The 17,237-nt window shown below is 30.2% G+C and overlaps 3 protein-coding genes across 3 annotated transcripts; all 3 read right to left on the bottom strand.

Moving 5' to 3' along the window:
- Nucleotides 1-234: 234 nt before the first annotated feature.
- Nucleotides 235-827, bottom strand: LOC148205372 (agamous-like MADS-box protein AGL29). Its single transcript, XM_088104409.1, has one exon. The coding sequence runs from the start codon at nt 793-795 to the stop codon at nt 235-237; it is 561 nt and encodes a 186-aa protein (XP_087960535.1). The 5' UTR covers nt 796-827.
- A 1,405-nt stretch (nt 828-2,232) lies between these two features.
- Nucleotides 2,233-7,014, bottom strand: LOC148205371 (NADP-dependent malic enzyme-like). The gene is made up of 20 exons (XM_088103108.1): nt 6,966-7,014; nt 6,372-6,694; nt 5,824-5,944; nt 5,654-5,728; nt 5,172-5,323; nt 4,983-5,088; nt 4,819-4,884; nt 4,618-4,713; nt 4,444-4,515; nt 4,265-4,348; nt 4,089-4,187; nt 3,820-3,867; nt 3,668-3,721; nt 3,471-3,569; nt 3,314-3,403; nt 3,151-3,228; nt 2,954-3,028; nt 2,770-2,860; nt 2,547-2,675; nt 2,233-2,467 (listed from the first exon to the last, which is right to left on the bottom strand). The coding sequence occupies exons 1-20, from the start codon at nt 6,993-6,995 to the stop codon at nt 2,379-2,381; spliced, it is 1,977 nt and encodes a 658-aa protein (XP_087959234.1). The 5' UTR covers nt 6,996-7,014; the 3' UTR covers nt 2,233-2,378.
- A 6,980-nt stretch (nt 7,015-13,994) lies between these two features.
- On the bottom strand, nt 13,995-15,160 carry LOC124843039 (uncharacterized). Its single transcript, XM_047319660.2, has one exon. The coding sequence runs from the start codon at nt 15,021-15,023 to the stop codon at nt 14,424-14,426; it is 600 nt and encodes a 199-aa protein (XP_047175616.1). The 5' UTR covers nt 15,024-15,160; the 3' UTR covers nt 13,995-14,423.
- Between the last annotated feature and the right edge of the window lie 2,077 nt (nt 15,161-17,237).

Here is a 17,237-nt window from a genome sequence, read left to right as displayed (position 1 = left end):
TCAACAAATCTAAACCAAGTGAATTTATTGAAAGTGACAGAATTCTTGAATTCTTGATGTTTAATATGATTAAAATCCATAAACTTACTAAAATTATTGATAATAATAACAACACGAACACAATAATTATATATAGAGTTTATTTGTTACTTTTTGATATACAAGAAATATTATTTTCTCAAGAAACACTAATTTACCTGAGAGCTGCAAAGATAATTTTGAAGGTATTGAGTATCAATTCCTTCTTCTTCTTCTTCTTCTCTTGGTAATTGCACGATTTGATATTCCAATTACAGGTTCTTTTGCCAGAAGCAACATACACTCTGAGACCTCGATCGCATCAACATAATCTTCCACCATACGCTGGAGCACTGGTGAATTTTGCAATTCTTTGTTTTGGGCTTGTGAAGCTTCTTGTTCTTTCTCTCTCTTGTCAAGTTCCGTTGCCTTCTTGTGTTCCTCGTTTATGTGAACTTCAACGGAAAATAACTGCTGGCTTAACCTCTCCATGCCATCAACTTCATTAGGTGCGTCATTTTCTCGTACATAATTTGCTCCGACAACATTTGACGTTCGCTTCTTCCGAAGAAATTTGTCTGCAACAGCATTAACACTTGGGTGGCCAAAAGAGTGAGGCTTTTTCCCAGGAGAGAACATAACAATAGCAAGTTCTACACCGCACATTACAGACAATTCGCATGCCTTTTTGAACAAACCTGAGCGGCGCTTGGAGAATGTAACTTGCTTGCTGTTGGGATCCTTCACCTCTGCGATATCAATCTTACGACGACCCATAATTGAAGAAGAAGAAGATGGTTGAAAGAGAAGGGTTACTTTATTAGAAAGGTTTTGCTTTGTGGGATCATTGATCCCCACACTTCTCTCTTTATATACTCCCTCAAATCTTACACAGGTTTCTAATCTTGAAACTGCAGTTTCTAATAACTTTTCTTCTATACATATGAAATTGGTGCTGTCAAGCGTTTTGGCTTCATCTATTCTCCTACTTTAATTTAATAAGTCTGATGTTAAATATGCAGAAATCTTTTGATTTCTTTGAAACAAAAATACTATTTCTATATTGGTTAGATATATATTTTACTACAAGAAATAAATAATTCTTTTGTTTATTAATGTATTAGTGTTGTCTCAAATATTTATTTGAGTTGTTAAAAATATCGCATATAAATAAAGTAAACGAGAGAGAAGAAAAAGGTTTCTAAAATATATGTATTGGGTATTTCTTTTATTTTGTAAAAATAACACATTTATTAGGTAAGAGTTAAATATTTAAGAGTGATATTAATTAAATGAAGTCAATGACATAAGTATTAAATAAAATATAAATTTAATTTAATAGTATCATTAAATGTTATATTTATTAAATGTTATATATATTAAAATCAATAAATGCAATCAATGATAGTTTAACGTGGCATTAATATTTTTTTGGTTCAAATGCATGATATATATATATATATATATATATATATATATATATATATACATATATATATATATATATATATATATTTAACAATATTTTTTGACAATATTTTAATATCATCTACGTGTCATTCTATGATTGGTCCATGTTAATGTTTATGATTATTATTATTGATTGTGGAATAATTTTGGACCAATCACAGAATGACACGTAGATGATGTTAAAATGTTGTCAAAAAAATATTGTCAAAGTATCATTATCCTATTTTATAGAACTAAAAGCTAATTATCAATTACAAATAATAAATTGAATTTAAGTAGATGAAAAATTATATATTGTTTTAATATTAATATTATTTTAATTAGTAGTAGTGTTATTTTATTATTTATTATTATTAATAAGGTTTTTTATCAATTTTAAATATAATATTTATTGCTATTATTATTATCATAAATGAATAGGAGGAGAAAAGGAAAAGTAGTTAATAAGTCAAGAATTTTAATAAATACATGAATAAATGTAAAATGTTCTAACCAATTATGCTTGTTTTCATAATGAATAAAGACGATAGTTTCTATGCATATATATGGAATTTGAATTCTCTCCTGACTGGGTTTTTTTAAGTTGAATTTGTTTGTTCTATCCTCTGTGCCTTTAAAATGTTCTGCGTTATCTGACAGTAGTAGTTACGTGTTTCATTGTGATGTCCTTTACTCAAATGAATGTGATAGTTTTCATTGTGTTTAACTGACATGGATAAAGGCAGTAATACATGGTACATAGGGTTGAAATAAGCCAAGCTGAATTACGTAGTAGAAAAACATAAGTTCATGCGTATCGTTTACTCTTGAGGAAAGCACAATAAAACATCAAACACAAAACACATCCTTGTTAGAACCAAAAGGCAAGAATCCATAGAAGTTGTCCTCAATCACCTATAATTGCGGTATACAGGGGTATACATGCAACTCTCAGCATACTTCACAAGATCCTGAGGTCGTGGAAGACGAGTGGCCAAGCCTACAAAAACAGTTGAAACAGTTGTTTAGTTTACAAGGAAATAAATGAGGATGAAAGAGCAAAGAGAATGAGTACACACCTAGTTCGTAGGCCTTGGCAGCAACATTTGCAGCTATATTGGCTGAGATTTTTCTGATATTAGAGAATGGTGGGTAAATCAAACCATTTTTGTTGTTCTCCTCGCTCACTTGTGTTGCCAAGGCTTCAGCTGCACAATTCACAAGAATGTCAATGAGTTCATCATTCCATTCTCAATTTTACACTATCTAAAATCATTTTTTAAATTTGTCACATTCACTTACAAGCTGCTAGAAGCATATCATCATGTACTCGAATAGCTCCTGAGATTACTAAACCCAAACCAAAGCCTGGGAAAATGTAAGCATTGTTGGCCTGAAATAACAAGGAAAGCATCAGATGCGATGTTCTGCTGTTTAACAAATGAAAATAGAGAAACAATAATGAATTTGGAGAAGACTTTAAAACCTGTCCAGAAGCGTAAACTTTGCCCTTGTATTCAACAGGATCAAATGGACTACCACTGGCGAAAATTGCACGACCCTTTATTTGAAAACAACAAGACATTAATATTCTTGCAAAAATGTAAGAGAGTTGGGCATAATTTGCATAAAAAAAAATGCTTAACCAGGCCCAGAGAAAGACGTGATCATCAGTCTCTTTACCTCACTCCACCGGTAAGCCTCTTCGGCAGTACACTCAGACTGTGAGGTAGGATTGGAGAGAGCCAAAATGAGAGGTTTCTGCAAGTTGGCATGGCAGTGCAGTTCTTAAGTAAAATTGTATATCTAATTACTCATCCACAACAAGAGTGAGATTAGGTTTTACATCATTGTTTGAAGTCATAGCCTCAACCACTTCCTTTGTAAATGTTTTTCCCACACCAGAGGATCCAATCAAAACTGTAGGCTTGATCACCTGAAATGTGCAGTAATTAAGAAGAAGGACATAGCCCTTGAAGACCATATGCAAACATATTAAACACCTTGACGGCTTCTAGGAGACTGTTGACTGGCTCATGTTCATGAGCCCAGGGCTTCTTGAAGTGTTGAAGTGAATTCTTCCGGGAACTAACAATTAAACCCTGCAACAGAATGAAAATAAATAAATAAATGCTTTAGAAAAGTGTACAAAACTAAAATTTAATAAAAAAATAATCAGCAGTGTCAAGCTCTATACTACCTTTGAGTCTACAAGCCATATCTTCTTGCGACTCTCTTCTATGGGTGCCTTAGTCTGCCAGAGAAACAAATAGAAATACATATAGAACGTCACCACTCGTGAATTGAAATGAACTCAAGAAACCAGTGTTGCTGAATAAGTGACTGATTCACCTGCTTCGACATCTCAAGAGCTATTAACTCTGCTATACCAGTTCCAGCCTGAAAGTGTACAAACAATGAATTAGACAAATTGATTTGTTAAGTAACAAAAAAATGGGTAATTAATGGCTTGTATTATCACCCTCGGAATGTAGATGAAATTTAGATGATGAAAAAAATTGAATGATCCATCACTTTAGTTGCTTCTCTCCACTTCCGTAGCATGGAAAGAAGCATAAATAACAAGTCAGAAAAAAAGACAAAACAGAAAATGGTCTTACTTCTCCAGCACCGAGAAAGAGGAATTTGTGCTCAGGTAAGGTCCCACCAATGAGCTTCAGGGCTGCTACAACACCAGCTAGAACAACAGATGCAGTCCCCTGAAATAACACATTAACAATTACAACATTCTAACAATATTCCATAAATAAGTGCCTGATTTTGCGAGACAAATTACCTGTATATCGTCGTTGAAAACAAGATGTGTTGTACCATATTTAGCAAGCAACTCAAAAGCATTGTGATTTGCAAAGTCTTCAAACTGAAAAAATCATTTGAAGTTGAAAGAATGAGGCATAATAAGTGAAGAAAAGGTTTAGAAGCCACATAAACCATGCATAGAAAATTTGTATCGACCTGTACAAGAACTTTTTCTCCGTAATTTTGCTTCACAGCAGTCATGAACTCATCCAGAAGGTCATAATATTCCTAACATGAAACCATTAAAGTTGCCTCAGATCAAAACAAGTTATTAACTGTACAACAATATATGATAAAATAATTCTTATAAGACATCTATCTTATACAAACCTGCCCAGTTGCCCTTTTTTGTCTAAGCCCAATGTAAAATTCATCCTTCAGTAATGTCTCATTATTTGTCCCCACATCGATAGTGACAGGCAAACACTGAACACAAAAACAAAATCAAATGAAAGGAAGAGAGGAAGAAATTAAGAGGACAAAACACAAACATCATATGTAACATGTAAGAAATAATGGAAAATCCTTTACAGCTGAAGGACGAACTCCTCCTAGTGCAGTGTACAAAGCCAATTTACCAACAGGAATCCCCATCCCCTGAAGCACAACCAACGTAATTAGTTATCTGTTCATCCACTTTCACATGTCTATAATTTCTGTGCAAATTAAGTAGTTCGATTCCCCTGCATATGTACCTGACATCCAAGATCCCCAAGTCCCAAAATTCGCTCACCATCAGTTACAACAATAACTTGAATATTTCTCTCAGGCCAGTTTTTCAAAACCTCAAGGACTTTACCCCTGCAAATGGCCAACAACTTCACAACCCCGCACCAAATATGGCTGAAAGTTTCATACTAATGCAGGAAAATGAGGAATTATACTTTTCTTTCAAACTAATGTAAAGACCCTGAGGACGCCTGAATATGCTCCCATATTTCTGGCAAGCCTCACCAACAGTAGGAGTATATACAACTGGGAGCAATTCCTCAACATTGTCAATGAGAAGTTTGTAAAACAGCCTTTCATTCCTCTCCTGTTTGCAACAACAAAACGCTGCGTCAGTTATTTCTCAGCTTTCGTATCCTCATTTTATATAAAATATTTCAGTTCTCACCACATTGATACGTTTTCTATGTTCTTGCAAAATTCAAGGGCATCGTGTATTTGCAGGGATATAGTTCAAAGAACTACTAAGAGAAGAAAAGAAACCATGAAAGAAAGAAATTAATATCCAGTATTTGCGATGATATACTGCCCTTCTTTTCAGCTAATGCGAACAAAAACGCCATGAATGAACAAGAGAACCTAAACAGGAACTAATCTTATGGTGTTTAATCTATTTATAATGACTTGAAATTCTTGCCTGAAGTTCCATCATGGCCACGTACTTTTGCAAGGGAACCTTATATTGCCTGATGTTGTGCATCAGTTTCTTCTCCTGTAGAGAGTACAAAGAAATAATGAGACGAAAGAGTGGGAGAAAAATAATACTCTCATAGATTTTAAATAAAATTCTTTTCAGAAGGCACAAACCTGAAGTAACTGAGTGAGGACAGTGGGAGGTAGAAGTCCACGCAAATAGTGTGCATCCCTCTCTTTCTCACTGAAAGCTAGCCCTTTGTTGTACTGTGGATCCCTTAGCAAAGACCAACCACTGCATGTAAAACAAATTGCTCCAAAACTCAGAAACCACAAATTCACATCAGATAGATACTCAGAGTCAGAGTCTACTAAAAGATTAAACAGTACATGCACTCATAAAGGAACGATGTTTATACAGCTATCTAATCACAACTTACCGTATAGGGTAAATTCTCGATGTTACATTAATTATCTTAAAAACCATTCTAACATGAGTTTTAATTGGTTTACCATGTATGTTTCTCTATGATAATAACAGTGCATAGAAATAAAGAGGTTACTAAAATCAACCCAGTAGTAAGGGATAAAAGAAGCAAAATGGCAGAAAAGAAACACAGAGCTATCAGCTAAATAAAACACACAATTCCATGATACACCACATGCAATTGAACTCATGAAGAAGTATAATGACTGAGAAATGCGTGTGATGTGAGATGGACCTGGCAACTGAGAAAGTCCATGGGGTGACAAGTTGGTCCTCGGTGGCGCGATCCTCGCCGTAGACATCCTCAACGCCACCGCTGACGGTGGATCTGGGGCTGAGGTCCAACACTGACTCTCCATCTCTCAGTGGCTTCAGTACGCTCTCCATCTTCCTACCAATCACTTTCTTCTCTTCTCCCTCTTCTTCTTTACCAGTGTTATGGATATTATTATGTTGACGAACCTTCGAGTTCACACGCAACACAACTTTCTCTGATATTTTCCTCTTATCACCGCCACACCAGCCAGAAATTCCCAAGTTTTTTGAGCACCCGTGTCCCTACTTCATAAAAGTTAAATCTCAAACACAACAATTATGAAGAGAGAAAGTCAAGGGAACACTGTGCAAGAGGGGTTCATGTGTCAGTTCATTTTCTATTCGAAAAACCATGTCAAGTCTCGTCTTCTGTGCATTATCGTTACAATTTTACTACGTTTTGCAGATGGTTAACTAATGGTGACCATGTTGGAAATTTTCAAATTTTAACCAAAAAAACAAGTAAAATACGAAAAAAGAAAGGAACCATCTCTGGTTGAGAGTCGTTAATTACCATTAAATTGGCAATGTTCAACGAAATCATATACGAGGTGAGAGAGAAAAAAGACAAAGGCTTTGTCTCTGTTCGGCGATAGTAGATATATAGAACTTCTAGATGACAATGTTGAATACGTGGCACTGTGTGGTATTAATTGGCTTGAGGAAGACTTTTTGTCTGATGTCACGTATTCTTGTTGGATAAAGGGGATCAGATACTGTTAAGAAAATTGTTACAATTTATTTATTTCGAACTACGCATTATTAATTATATTATAGTTATGCTTTGTAACATGGTTGAAGAAAGGTGTCCAAATTAGAAGGAAACAATCCTGTTATGAACACGTGCTTCATCGAGGTGAGAGTTGTTTGTCCAAAAGAAACAAGGGTGGGAATTTTAAAACTAAAGAGAACTATTGACCTCGTATATTGATCATCACACGCAAAGTTAGAATATTCTTGTCTATAGTACTTTGTATAAAGATATAGATTTGTAGTATTGGACAATTTATTTTATTCTTTTTGGAGTAAGAATTTTTTTTAAGGAGAATATAGAGATAACTTGGTGGGTTTTGAATATCTTTGTATGGATAACAGGTTATTTTTAAATAGGATAATTAAGTTTTGAGTAACTTATAAATTTTAGTATTTATTTAAATTTATTGATGTGTTGTTTTATTTGTTGTTAGTGAGATGGTTTTGATTATTATTTTTTTAGCTCTTCAATTAACTTATTTATTACTTTTCTAATTTCCACTCATTCATGGGTCTAAGAGATTTGTGAATTACATGTTTTACCTTTATTAAATATTTATTAGTGTTAATAGTACAACATTGAACATGTACACATTAATTATTAATATTATGTGTGAAAATTTCTAAAGAGTGTTTTTGGTGACTTAATTATTAGACAATTCCACATCATATTGATATGTTTTATGTTAAATATTTAACATGTTTAATCTACTTGACTTATATTTTGATAATTAACTTTGTGAAAAGTTTTTGTAAGATATGTTAAGTTTTGTAACATGTTTCTTGTGATACTATTATATGGTGTTTTTGAAATAAATTTATCGAAGTTTCTTAGAGATAGAAATAGATGAGAATTTGAAATTTTGTTAAAAGTTTGTGAGATTGTAGTTATTTTGGTACATGTTGTGTCTTGTTTGTTAAACATATTTGAATATTGTTTGTTTCTTATATATTTTTTTAATATATATTTAGGACATTTCATTCAAGTTAATGTTGTCATGTGTCATAAATTGCCTTATTTGATATCATTAAAATATGGATGTTTTGGTCATTTTTCATTCATATTTCATCATTAAAAGGATAATTTGTTAGGTATAAATAAAGTTCAACTTCAGATAAAATAATTAACAACATAAGATACCTCCATTAGTAAGAAACCTTTTGGAGTGGTACCAAAATAAACTCATTGTCAATAAAAAAAATAAACATTAAGATATTAAATAAAATGATTGCAGTTAAGACTAGACTCCAACAAAATTGGTGAAACATATTGAAAGTGTATTACAATTATATATTCATTATTTTTTAGATGATATAAAAATGATATAAATATATCATTAATAATGTCTACTTTAACAATATAAATATATCTTTAATTCACATTATTTTTTAGGAGATAAAACAATCGTGGATTTTTTTTTTCATTACACAAAAACGTTGAATGTGAATTTTAAACTTGTAGTAAAGTTATGGTTTAACTACAAAATAATTAAAATCTTTTCGATCATCCAAAATATTACAAATTACGAGCGCTTTAACTAAAGTGAACATTTAAGATGTCTTATATGATTTACTTCATTTGTTACACAGTTTTCATTGAATTTATTCTAACGTATTTAATTCTTCAGAAATAAATAATTTTTATTTTATTTTAAAGTATTAATTTAATTAAATTGTATTTTAATAGAATAAAAAATAAAAAAAGAGTTTTGTTTAAAGTATTAATTTGATTAAATTATATATTACTAGAATAAACAATAAAAAAGAGTTTTTAGTCTGACTATTATATTAAATGTAGACCACAGTTTATGTGGATATTAAGGTTTGTCGAGATAACGTAATAATATACTTTAAATTTTCTTAAGTTACTTATTTTGTAGTTTCAAATTTTCTAATAGAAGGTTATTATCTATTATATATGTTAAAAAAAATGCATAGGGCTCACCAGTACCCACATCACACAATTGAATAAATTTGTCACAAGTGTGGCAAAGTTTTTTTTTCTTTATTTAAATACTACTAACTTTTATGTATTTTTTTAGGATTTATTAAGTTAAAATGTATGTGTTTGAACTTTTAGTATTGACTTAAATGAGGTGAATATATGTGTGGTAAGTACGTTTAGTTTTAATATAATTTTGGTTAAAGATTAATACACATAAAGTACATTGTTTAGTTTCATTTGTTTATCTACATGGAGAAACGCTTAAATAATATAGTATTAAAATAATTACAGTTTATATTTGTTGTAATCAATTTTTTTTGTAAAAGGTGACATATTCTGTGCTCATTATAGTCATTAAAATGTGACATATTTCACATGGGGCCTATCTCTAGCTCATGAAGATATTCCACATCAATTATAAACATAATGGATCTATATTAATTTAATGTGAATATTACATGTTTAAAATAGTTCAATAATTGATGCAAAATGATAAATAATCAACATAAATACAAAATGTTGATGGTATAATAATAAAATAAATATTTTTTATAAGAATTTTTACCATAACTATAGAGATATCTTTAAACAAATGAAAACATTTGCATGACATATTTTACATAATTATCAAGTATTCCTTTTATTTCTACTTCTCCTTCCTACTAAAGATTTTATAATCAGTTATCATCTTCTGCGAGGCTTCTCGGATCTGCGTCGAACTTCGTTGGTGTTGTTTTGGGTAATTTGAAACATAGTTTATGATTTGCTTTAATTTTGGGGCTGAATCAATGTGATTGGTTTTGCTCTGTTATTATCTCTATGCAATATGGACGTGGGCCACAATTGGGCTGCTGAAACAATATTGTCCGTGGTTTGTTTTCGAGAATTGCTTCCTGCACCCCTCAAATTTCTTCCTACACCCAATCATTATGTGAAACTCCAATAATAACCTTTGTTATTCAATATTAACTTTTTCAGCCACTTTCTTCTTCACTCTGTGGTTGTTGTGCATCTTCGCTGGTGGTGGTGTTGTGGTCGTAGCTTCAACCAACTTGCCTTCAACCGAAGGTGCTTCGCACTCCCCTCATTTAATTATTCAAATGTATATATTTAATTTTAAATTTTATATTGATTTGAAATGATACAAATTTGTAATATATAAATGAGTCTAAATCTCATTAGATTAAATTAATCATTTAAAATTTATCATGTAATATGTTATTAGGTAATTATTGAACATATCTAATCTTGTAGTGAATATATTAATAAAAAAATGGGCATAGAGGAAAAATGAAAGTGGGTTTTATCTGTGTATTACCTAACTAAGCAACAATGGTCTTTTGGGTCCTTAGTGATCCCTAAAGCAGCATGTACTTTATTTTGTGTTTGACAAATTGGCTCCGATGTTTGCCATAGCCACTGCTTTGGGAAGAAATAGACAAACTAATCCACACACTAACTAAAGTTCCCTCAAATAATACCACTGACCCACATGTATTGTATGCCCATTACTATCACAGAATCACACTTTTCAATCACATCATTTTTCCAAAACAATTTCTTCTTTCAAGCTGTAATTGGGTATGTTAAACCTAAAATACCAGTGCTTAATATATACAATAATAAATTTAATTAGATTGAATTGACTTTGATCCAAATAATCTGATCATCTAAATGTTTTTAAATTTAAAAAAACCATACAATCGTTTTTGTTAATAATAATATAATTTGTATACATTATCATCGTCCAATCCTCCACAAACAAAATGATCAACTAGTTTATTGTCATATATAAGTTAGTCGATCAACTGATCCATTGAATTACAAAGTATTACTAAAAATAATTATATTAACCATAAATTGAATCATCATTTAGTTTGTAATTATAAATACATTTATTATTATACAAACATTGACTTTAATATCGAAGTATTTTCTGCAAATAACATTCTAATTCAATCGTAATTCAATCAAACTATGAGAACAAATTGAAAATAGAACTTTAACTTAAGTTTTAGGATTAGAAAACCTTATGTAAAAACAGAGTTATCTTGATCCATAAATCAAAAAGTTCATTAAGAAAATACTTTAAAGTTGAGAGTTTTATCTTGCCAACATTAAAGCTTTGTTCACTTGAATAAATTTGGAGGAGAGTAATTGAAGGGATTTGAGAGGATTTGAAGATAAATTTTTTTGTTGTTTATTTGAGTGGATTTGGAGATCAAATTTTTTTAATCTTTCATATCAATCAAATTCTACACTAATTCTTGCAAATTTTACTTTTAAATCTACACTCACTTACCAAATCCACTCAAATAAATAATAAAAATTTATCTTCAAATCCTTTTAAATCTTCTCAATTACTCTTCTCCAAATCTATTCAAATGAACAAAAATTAAGAGCCACTATTTTTGTAGAAGATAATATTTTTGACATTGATAAGAAAAAAAATGGAAACGAAGATACGGATCCCAAATGTTGAGATTCAACGATTTTGTTTATCTTTTGGCAAAGGGGTTTTTTTGAGATTCAGATGATGGCACACGACGACAAGTGCCAACCCAGCAAAACTAAATAATAAAGTGTAGTGGTGTTACAAAGACACGCCTTTCAATTAAATAACTCATTATTTTTATCATACGTGATAACTCCAAAGTACATTCAAATCATAATAAAAAAAAGTTCAAATAATGATTTTTATATACAATCATTGAGACAATGTTTTTCAAATTAGATAGATAGAATTCTTCCTCCTAATATTTTAAGAAATTGGATATCCCATACTTACATTAATATAAAAAATACTACTAAGTTCTTAATTCAAGTACTAATAAACTCGATCTTTTACATAATAGTTCAAATTCGAGTATTGTAGTTGGAAAGGAAAATTCAATAAAAAGTTATTAGTTATGTTTTTCTGTAAAAAGAAGAAGTAATTATTATAGATAAAGTCAATAAATACTCCACAATATTAACATGATATATAAAACCTAATATCGAAATAATGAAACTAGTCTATATTTATATGTTCAGAAGTAACCATTTTTAATACAATAACATTTTCAATATAAAATTCTTTTACAGGACAGCTTGTTAGAAATATATCTATGTTAAAATGAAATTATTTTAAGCTATTAAATTTTTAATAAGATTTTGGATCATAAAAAAAAATTTAAATTTGAAAAATTAAATTATAAAGACAAAATTATCTGAGTGTGAATTTTATAACACTTTTAGAAAAGAAAAAAAATTAAAAAAATTTTAAACTCATATAATATGAATCTTATATTTTAGAATAACTTGAGTTTATAAAGAAAAACGCAATCTCAATGATTGATACTTTAAAAATATATTACTACATTAATTAATGAATACTAATCCTTTCTAACACTTTTTAGCCGTGTCATTGATATTTTAAACTTATAATGTTATTTTGGGTATAGGATCTAGCATTTTTACAAAATATTCATTCATACTTTATTCCAAGTCAGTTTAGGTAGTTTTATTAGTTAAAATCCTGATTCAAAGATATCTTGACACTCAAGTTAGTGATTAATCTTATGAGGATCACAATAAAATCTCAAATTCACAATAAATGGGTTTGTAATTAGTGAAATCCTAATCACGGTACAATTACGGCCTATTACCCACTAAGTAGTTATTACCAGTAATATTAATAAGAAGTGATGTAGTGATGTTTAGGGGTAGTTGTTGTGGAGATTGTCCATTGGGTCTCTCATCTTCCATGATCATGCGATCGGTTAATAAACAACATTTATTTATCTTGGTTGCATGACGCGTGGTGATATTGATCTCAACCTATTCGACCGGTTCGTCCCTCTATGTGACCGTATGACCATACACTACAAAAACAAAGTAAAATAATTAAACTTCACTGTTTAACACGATGACTTGATTTTTATACCTGTCATTTAATTTTTTCTATAATTTGATAATGAAGTTTTAATTAGGAATGAAAAATAAAAAATTAGTACATGATAATATATATATATATATGTAATATGGTTAAAATTTATGATGAATATTTAATTAGTATTTACGAGTATGGATATATAATTATATGTTTGTTGATGGAATTTACAATATTATGATATCATGATTCATGGTGTCTGATCCTTGGATATCAACTATCAATTAATAATTGTTAGTAATTTTTTATAAAAAAAATAAAGTTATAAAATAAAATCATTAGTAAAAAAACATTGATTTGATTATTTAAAACTAGATTTCATATATTTTTGTTTTTGTATTTAGATATATGAATTAAAATTATTTTTAGAAAAGATTACATATTTGAAATGCATATTTAAGTGTAACTCTTTTGATTTGATTTTTAGAAAATTTTATTTTTATTTTTATTAATATTTTAGTGAGTAATTTAATTTAAATTATTACTTAAAATTAATTTTTATATAAATTTAGATTTTGAAAATCTAATTTTAAAAAAAATTATTTAAGATTTGAAATGTATATTTAAAAATATATATGTGAATATTTATGGGTATTGAGAGTGTAAAAAAATATCTTTTATAATTATCCGACAAATAATGTAACAAGTAATAGCATATACAGAAGCAGGTTATGAAAAAGGAGAAATTTAGAATGATAGAGCAATTGAGGGACAAGAGAGACATAAAGGCTCTAATAAAGCCAATTTCCAACTCACCAAACTCGAAAAAGCTGTAAATTAAATTTCTGGTCACATAACCAATAGCTGCATTGATTTCCCACTTTAATTTATTATTGTGCAAAGTTGCAGTAGGTGCATTCCTTTATTGGGGACTGGGAAATTCCAAACCACTGGAGGAAGACACGCACAAAGAATTTCACAAACAAACACATAACATCTCTTTTCTTTTTTCTTTTTTTTTTAATTTTATTTTCCTTTCATTCTTTTCTTACATTACACTGGTACTGTCACCAACATTCTCAAACCCCAAATACTGGGAAGAAAGAAAAACATAGTTCCAAAACACTAATATACAGTGTAGTATAGTGTAGTGAACCGAAACAAGACAGTATATGCAAAAACACAAAATAAGCATCAGGACAATCATCTCCCAAGAACCCATCCAAAAAAGCAAAGCTGCTGCATCGAACGAAAGCAACAAAGTCACGTCACATGCCATCCATGTCACCGTGCAAATGATCAATCTGATCATGTAACTCTCATGATGTAGCAGCCAAAAATATGCGGAAGGTTTTGTTCGTGCGAGATGACAAAGGTTGTTGTTTTGAAAAATGCAATATTGTTCATCTGCTCCAGGAAGTATGATATGGGGACTCAAGATATGCCATTTTTTTCTGCAAGTTGAGATCTTTGTAGAACTTCTTAATGAATTCTTCGGCTGCGACGTCGACTTGGCTATCCCCGTCGTCTTTGAGAGGGAAGGGTGAGTCGGTGACTCTGAGTTGTTTGCCAACGGGGCTTTTTCCGAAGGCGGGGAAGGGTGAGTTGTTGGCGTCGTTGTTGAGGATTTCGAGAACCTTCTGAACGGCGGAGAGGGTGGAAACGTCGTGGTGTTGGGAGGGTTTGGAGAAGCGGTGGTTTTTGTGGGTGCGTTTGACGGCGTGGAAGGGGATGGCGGGGCTGTTGCTGCAGCTGAACTCGTAGTCGCGTGGGGAGATGAAGGTGGCGTGGTTGTGGTTGGAGCGGCAGGTGAAAGAGGCCATGATGTAGTGGTGGTTGAGCATGAGGTTGTTCACCAAGGCTTTCTTCCCACGCTTCAGCATGAGATGGAACTCCGCCATTATTTTGCTCTTCGCTATGCCCTTCCTCAACATGAAGAACATCACACGTATGATGTCCCATACCTTCTTCGCCACCACCTGCGTGCTTCCCTCAATTTCCATTTTCTCACTCTCTTTTGTGTTTTTTTTTCTTCTTTTTATGTCTAAATGCTTAAGGGAGTTAGAGAGAGAGAGAGAGAGAGAGAGAGAGAGAGAGAGATAGAGAGAGAGAGAGAGATTTGAATGATTAGAATGTGTTTTGGTATGCAATGGGAGAGGGGGTAGGAGCTATTTAAAGGAGTCAGTGATGTGCAAGTGTGTTGTTCTTATTATTATCTCATTATCATTATTTATTCTTTTTTTATAACAATTAATTTAAAATTTATGTTTATTAATGGGATGAAAATGTTTAAACGGAATATTATATATGGTTTAGAATACAACCGCGACAAATCTCCACAGCCATATTTAACAATTATAAACCTATTTGTATCTTTAGCATAATACATCATTACTCTACGTTAAAAAAAAAATCAATCATTATAAACAAAGTATGCTATACACGATAATTTATTTTAATTTTATTTTTATTTATCAATGAATAAACGATAATTAAAACAGTGCAAGTAATTATATACAAAATACATAATATATATATATATATATATATATATATATATATATATTCTTCAGATGATCGTGTATGATATTGGACGAGACAATAAATGAAGTTTTTCCCAAAAAAAATATAAATAATGCCACCAATGATTGAGATAACGAGTGGGACACAATTACTATGAGAGAATGAACAAAGAAAGAGAAGAAACGAGAGAAGAGAGAAAAACGTAATAAACTCAAAGCTAGAGTTTAAAGATGTTTGTTAATTAATGTTCTATTTTTCTATTATACTACACATCTTTTACATGAAAATTCGTTATTATAATGCATGAATTAAAAAAATATATTTATTACATATGCTATTTTAATCAATATTTATGAGAATTTGTATTTTAACGATAAACAAAAAAACTATAATTACTTCATAGGTTGATATTTCCATCTCTTTTTCTTTCAAAATTTGCTACATTACCTTAATTTTTAAAAGTGATCATTTGCGAACGATACTCGGGTTGAAACGTTACGATGAAATTTTAAATTTGTTAAGTAATTTTTTGTGTTCTTACTAATAATTTCCAGTTTAAAGAATTGAAGACTAATATAGTTTATTATCATAATGATTCAACAAGTTTCCTTAAAAAAAGAAATAAGATTTCATATAAGTGATTTTGATTATTATATATGTTGGCAAGAATACAAAAACTGACAATTTAAAAGCTGGTTTTAGTTTACTAATAAAATAAAAAATATTAAATTAATTATTTACTTCTTAGGCATAGTTTACGCATATGAAAAATCTCATTTACTACTATTTGTTGTACTTCGCATAAGTTATGATAAAAATTATTTTATTGACCACTAAAAATTTCAATTATCAACACCAGTTAAACAAACACCAATAAAAGGATTGATAAAGATTATATATGATAGATTGGAGAAGGTGAGAGGAAATTTATATGACAATGACAAAAATGGTTATTTAAAAGCGTGCCATTGATGTTGGTAGGTTGGTGCATTACAAGGAATGGACGTTGGAGTTTACTCGAAGGTCTCTCTGATGGAAACTCATGTTTATTTATTTTATTAAACTGCATTTTTACACTTTAATAAAATTATTAAGAGGACTTCGTCGATATCAACTCCATTTCTTAAATAGAGTTTTAAACTTAAAATTTGTGCATAAAAACCATAGCTAATAAAATATATCCTACCAGAAATAATTAATCAATTATTTTAATAAAAAATATTTTAATCTAACGAAAATTAGTTAGAGGTAAATAAACAGATTTGCATACCAAAAACAAATAATTAGAGACGTTATTTGAGATTTTTAGCCAAGTATTGTTGCCGTGTTGACTAGGTATTGATTAAATGTATTTCGATACGTGTAATTTTTGTAACAATAATTTAAATTAGTAGATAATATTATATTAATTATATCATTTTATAGTACACATGATAGATTTTACACTAAATATCTAACTTGATAGTAGAAAACAAAGCTTTATCGTGAAAATATAAATAAAAAATAATAATATTCAAATTTCTCTTAAAAATTCAAAAATAATTTTCGACTATAAATCTCTAATTATCAACATATTGGTAAAAATACAAAATCAAGTCTCATAGAATATTTTTTAAAAATTCGATATGATTCAATGATTAAATGATTAAAAAGGAAGAATTTAAAAAAAACTTAAAAAACAAAATAATATTATG

Source organism: Vigna umbellata, chromosome 1 (genome assembly GCF_029865625.1).
Source record: "Vigna umbellata cultivar VRB3 chromosome 1, Vumbellata_1.0, whole genome shotgun sequence".
Classification (NCBI taxonomy): Eukaryota; Viridiplantae; Streptophyta; class Magnoliopsida; order Fabales; family Fabaceae; genus Vigna; species Vigna umbellata.
This window is presented reverse-complemented; position numbering and strand designations above follow the sequence as displayed.

What these genes read in the sequence shown, in the direction of transcription:
- LOC148205372 (XM_088104409.1), bottom strand. Translation starts at nt 795, where the DNA reads ATGGGTCGTCGTAAGATTGATATCGCAGAGGTGAAGGATCCCAACAGC.
- LOC148205371 (XM_088103108.1), bottom strand. Translation starts at nt 6,995, where the DNA reads ATGATTTCGTTGAACATTGCCAATTTAATG. An exon ending in TACATTAGTTTGAAAGAAAA is followed by an intron (nt 5,089 to 5,171) that starts GTATAATTCCTC and finishes GGCCATTTGCAG; the next exon opens with GGGTAAAGTCCTTGAGGTTT. An exon ending in TTTTCAACGACGATATACAG is followed by an intron (nt 4,188 to 4,264) that starts GTAATTTGTCTC and finishes GTGTTATTTCAG; the next exon opens with GGGACTGCATCTGTTGTTCT.
- LOC124843039 (XM_047319660.2), bottom strand. Translation starts at nt 15,023, where the DNA reads ATGGAAATTGAGGGAAGCACGCAGGTGGTGGCGAAGAAGGTATGGGAC.